This window comes from Malurus melanocephalus, unplaced genomic scaffold (genome assembly GCF_030028575.1).
Source record: "Malurus melanocephalus ecotype Western Australia unplaced genomic scaffold, MMel_1.1 scaffold_368, whole genome shotgun sequence".
NCBI lineage: Eukaryota > Metazoa > Chordata > Aves > Passeriformes > Maluridae > Malurus > Malurus melanocephalus.
Genome location: NW_026623600.1, coordinates 748813 through 754365, shown reverse-complemented (window position 1 = coordinate 754365; position 5553 = coordinate 748813). Strand labels below are relative to the sequence as shown.

The 5553-nt window shown below is 49.3% G+C and overlaps 1 protein-coding gene across 1 annotated transcript in view; it reads left to right on the top strand.

Moving 5' to 3' along the window:
- Positions 1-51: 51 nt before the first annotated feature.
- SHISA6 (shisa family member 6) overlaps positions 52-5553 on the top strand; it is a gene marked incomplete at its 5' end in the record, with an annotated part of 10494 nt that continues 4992 nt past the window's right edge. Inside the window, one exon of the mRNA XM_057378623.1 lies at positions 52-204. Within this exon, the coding sequence (XP_057234606.1) occupies positions 52-204 (153 nt within the window). The remainder of the gene's footprint in view (positions 205-5553) is intronic.

Below are 5553 nucleotides of genomic sequence, written 5' to 3'. Positions count from 1 at the left end.
CCCATGGCTGTGGGGCACACTCAGACTCTCCTCTCTGCTGTTTTCTTGCAGACAAGCCACGGATGAACAACATCCTCACTTCAGCCACTGAGCCCTACGACCTGTCCTTCTCGCGCTCCTTCCAGAACCTCTCCCACCTCCCGCCGTCCTACGAGTCTGCTGTCAAGACGAACCCCAGCAAATACTCATCTCTGAAGAGACTCAGTAGGTGTCAGCTCTGTGTTTGGTTCCCTCTGTGTCCCGTTTGCCCTGGAGCCGCGGCGTTAGGGCGTTAGGGCGATAACGCTCATCCCTGTGCCGGGCACTCCCGAGCTGGCATCTCCCGGTAATGACTCCTTTGGCTGTCACTTCCCATCAGGGATGAGGGCACAGAGTCATTTCGTTGCCGGAAGAGCACATGTGGTTGTTTGCTTGCTGACCTGCTTGCCGTGCTGCCTCCCACGCCTCCGCTCAGACCTGCTCCCGATGGAGCCATCTCAGAATCCTTTTCCTCTCTGCTGGAGCTGAGCTGAGCCTGGCTGGGTGCTCAGAGCTGCCCTCGACACAACCAGAAAAGGGATATCACCAGCCACAAGGGCACTGGAACCACAGCACAACAAAAAGCTGCTGAGATGGTTGTGGACAGCTTTTCCAGGGGAGCCCTGCCTGCCCATGATGCCYAAAACAAGGCTCASCTGAAACAGAGGCCAGGCAAAGTTAAGAGAATAWAAGCAGACAAATTTAATCCAGGCCTACTGGTACAYTCAGRGCAGRCAAAGCCTYCTCMTGAGGCTGCACCCAGAATGGACCCCGAGTCACGAGATCTTCCCCTTTTATCAGTTCTGTCTCATGAACACATTGGGCCCCAATTCTCCAATGACACCTTCAGGTGATGATGTCACCCACCCCAAGTTTGCTCCCCCCAATTCTCTGTTGTTTCCATATTTTGAGGCTCTGAGGCAGCGAAGTCTCCTTGGATTTCAGACCAGAGAGGAATTGTTTTGTCTAAAGATGGGAGAACAGGAGCTCAGTGCTGTGCACTGGAGAAATACAAGAGTACAAGAGACATGAAAATATAGAAACTAAAAATCCKAAGGCACCACCCTGGGCAGTGCTGTGATCTCAGTGTCCTGTGGTGTGTGTCCAGAACTGCTCCTGCCCTGTTCCTGACCTGTCCCAGAGTGTTCTGGATATTCCAGCGGGTTTGCCCTATTCACACTCATTAGCATTTCTCCTTTCCTGCTGTTTTATGGGTTCCGTTGTTCTGCCAGTGGCCCCACAATGCTCCAGTTCATCCCCTTTGCTGATCTCAAACCGTCCAGCCTCAGTAGGATTCCGAAATGAGTGGTTTCTGTGCAGGAAATGCTCTCTCCACACTCACCCTGGGCCATGAGCAGTTTCTGGGTGCAGCCATGGAGTCACACTGCCTAATTTAGAGAAATAACGCAGGTGTTTACACTTGCAGTGGATCTTTGAGGGGAGGATGAGAAGCAGGTCTAACTTATTCTGTATAAAATCTGCATTCCCAGTTTATCCAGCTAGGGCAACACACCAAATTAAGTGGAAGGGAAGCCCTTGGACTGTCCGTAAGAAATCCCTGTGGAAGATTTTTCAGATGACACATGGAAATATAGCCCAAAAAAACCAAAACTCTACTGCCTGGCACTTCAACATGGGACTTCTGTGCTTGTCTTATATTAAGACTTCCCCAAATTCACTTGATGTGCACAAGAATGTGCTGACCTGTGTTGGAGCCCAGAGCTGAGGTATTTGGGGTTTGGAGCCTGCCCTCTTCCCCATTCCCTGTACCCTGTGCACAGCTCTGCTTCTGCCATGAGCTTTGTTCCCTGGAACATTTGGATCTCACACTCCCAGCCAATGGAATGATCCCTTAACAGCATCCTAGGGATGAACAGCCCATGCTCATGGGTAGGCAGGATGATGCTGTCTGATATTGGAAACCCCTTGGAACCACAGCACTTTACTATTTGTGCTTGAAATTGTCCCTGTTGGGAGGTGATCAAAAGCAGAATTTCTCAGCAAAAAAAATGTACCCTCTAAAGGCCCTGGCACAGGGTGCCCAGAGCAGCTGTGGCTGCCCCTGGATCCCTGGCAGTGCCCAAGGCCAGGCTGGACATTGGGGCTGGGAGTGACCTGGGACAGTGGGAGGTGTCCCTGCCATGGCAGGGGTGGCACTGGACATCTTTAAGGTCCAGTCCAACCCAAACCATTCTGGGACTCTACAGTGTGATTCTATGATTTCTTAGATATTTGTCCAAAATGGCAAAACCAGGTTTGTGTTCAGGTGCCAGGATTAACTGTTCTGGGTGTGGTCAGTGCTCCCAGAGCCTTTCCTGTCCCCTGGGCAGTCCCTGTCCCACCCAGTGGCCCCTGGCCATCACCAGGAGGCCCTGCAGTGAGCAGGGGTCCCTCCTGTGTATCCACCAGGGCAGGTCTGGACACACTTCAGGGATCTCTGCAAGGCACCAGCCCAGCCTCTTGCAAATGCCAGAGCAACTGCTCGACTCTGTATTTTTGAGTCTCCAAATAATTTCAGCTCTGGAAGTGCCAAGCCCTCCCTGCTCCCACTGGGACTGAATACACTCAGCACCTCCAGAATCACTGAATCACTTTCTTACAGCTGCTCTGCTCCAGAGCCAAAGGAAAAGAGGCACCCAGCTCCCAAACCTCCCTTGCAAAATGCCAGCGAGGTAATTCTCTTATTCCATRTGAAGGAGCTAAAAGCAGCACARAAAACTGCAATATCTAAAAGCTGGGTTTGAAAATAATTTATTGGGTCTTCATTTTTCTTATTTAAAATTACTTTTTTCTAATAGATTCTCTGTCATTGTTAGGGAAAAAAAGGTTATGAAGAGCTCATTAACAAATATAATATTTCTATTTGAGGAAAATAAAAAGCATTAGATATTTTTTAAATCTATGTTTCAGCTGCTTGTCTTGGTTTCTTTGGGCTTGTCAAGCAGGGAAAGGTCACTTATTTTCCTCCAGTCAGCAGAGACAGTTTGTGAAAGACAATTTCTGCCTGAGAATACCTAAATTGAATAACCAAAGCTTATCCAAGAGAAAATAACATTTAACATCTTGTTGCCAAAGATAAGGAGACAGAGTCAATGAGGGCAGGGTCAGCTCCATCTGCCCCCTCCTTGGTCACAAATCAGATGTCCCCTGTCCCCATGACCTGTGATTAGGGGAGCACAGGTGGAGGCTCCCAGGCTCTCGGTGACACCTGTGATTCCAAGATTTCAGCTCCCAGAGAAACTTTGGTTTGGCTTTGTGTAACCAGACCTCCTCATTCCCCACCCCTCCCAGTGGGAGAAGCTGCTGTAACTCCTCTCTCCCCAGCCTGGAGCTGGATTTGTTCCCTGCTGTCCCTGGGTACAGGAATGTTGTGGTTGGGGTGATTGCCACACAACATGCACRYCAGTAGCCTTGCAAAGAGTGAAAACCGTTTAGTCAAAGGATCAGTCTCATTTTATACACTATTGATGTTATCATTTATGTTAYGTATTCATTGGCTGGTAAACTACTACAATAGATTAACTGGCTGTTACTCACCTGCAGCACAACACTGTTGGTTACCTACAGCATAAGCATTGAAGCATTCAGAAAAACACCAGGTGCAGCCTTGGTTTTCTCCTTTGATTGTTTAAGTTTCTTACTTCTGTTGATACTACATTCTYACAGGTAGAAATTCAGTATCTTTCTGCTCACAGGCTTTTCTCACAAATAGAAGCTGACCATATCCAGAGTCCTTCTCTGGTTAGCCAAAGTAGCAGGGGAGAGCAAGTGTTTTACAGGGGCAACATGGCCCTGTTTAATAAGGTTTTACTTATCCACAGCACAGGATTTYTGTGGTCACAGAGCTGTGATGAGCTCTCTGAGCTGCAATTCTTTCCTGCCAGGCTCCATTCTCCATCCCTGGCTCAGGCTGGCACCCACCCAGAGCCACCAGCCTGGAAAATGTCTGTCTGTGCTGTCAGAGCAGCTCGCTGGGTGTGACACACGGCTTCTCCAGCTCTGCTGGCTCCTTTGAGGTAGAGATGAGAGGTTTTCCTACACCTGGAAATGTTCTGATGCCTTAGGATTTTTYAGYTTCTATATTTTCATATACCTGTATTCTTGTACTTCCCCAAACAGCATTGAGCTCCTGTTCTCCCATCTTTAGACAAAACAATTCCTCTCTGGGYCTGAAATCCAAGGASACTTYRCTGCCTCAGRGYCCCAAAATATGGAAACAACAGAGAATTGGGGGGASCAAAYTTGGGGTGGGTGACATCATCACCTGAAGGTGTCATTGGRGAATTGGGGCCCGATGTGTTCATGAGACAGAACYGATAAAAGGGGAAGATCTCGTGACTYRGGGTCCATTCTGGGTGYAGCCTCAGGAGGAGGCTTTGTCTGSCCTGAATGTACCAGTAGGCCTGGATTAAATTTKTCTGCTTTTATTCTCTTAACTTTGTCTGGCCTCTGTTTYAGGTAATCAGTTTAGGCATCAGTTCCTTGTTTTAGAATCAGGTCCTTGTTTTAGGCATCAGTTCCTCCTACCTGTGTCCCTCAGCCCCACAGGGACACAGCTTGAGTGGGCTTGGGAACATCTTTGATATCAGATCCGTTCCCTGGAAGGTTCAGCCCTGGCCAGCAAAAGGCTGCACAGACTCGAACAAGGGTCACAGGGTGGGAGAAGAAAGGAAAAGATAATTTTAATGCTCCTAACAGACAAAATGTTTAAAGGTATAGCGCATGCAGCATTTTTAATCTAAATTAGCAAGGAACAATTTCAAACCACTTTCAATGAGTTGATTGTGCCGCCTCTCTGGCAGGCTCKGGGCTGTAAACCTCACATGAGCTGGTTGAGCTCCTGCTGGCAATTACCACAGCCAGGTGTGAGCATCCAAGCACAGCTCCATTTGGGATGTTGTGTGCTTTAATTACATCTATTTAGAGTCACTTGGGCAAATCCAGTGGAGCTCCCCTCATCCAGAGCAGAGGCCMCCTGCCAGAGGGCTAATTGCCTCATTCCCACATTGTCACTGAGCCTGGGCACACCCAGGGTGGCATTTCTGTCCAGGGGCATAATGTAGAGTAAAAATGCCTGCAGTTCCTGGGGCTATATGGAATTTCCCCAGTWTGCCYAGAAGATGATTTTAAAGAGAGCTCRAGGCCAGAAGAACYKCKRKCTGACATTTGCAGCAAGACATCCTTCCAGGAAGTGYTGGATGGCAAAAAACAAAGAGTCATTCCTACAGTGTGTGCTCTGGAGAGCAAATCCCACGGGCACGAAGGGAGCACGGGGGATTGACCTCACGCTTTGGGGGTGTGTGGGCTGTGAGGAAGGCGGGGGCAGCAGCAGAGGTGCCAACTGGCTGTGGCACAGATGTTCTGAGCTCCTGCTTCTGCCTGTGAGACAGGGAACCAACACCCCATGTCAGCTCCCTGCACTGTGCACAGCGAGGGGAAAGTGTGGGAGAGGGGACGAGGACAGGAGCCAGGACGTGGCCCAACACAGGGTGCTGACACCATGCCAAAATGCAGTCCCCTAAAACAGAGCCCAGA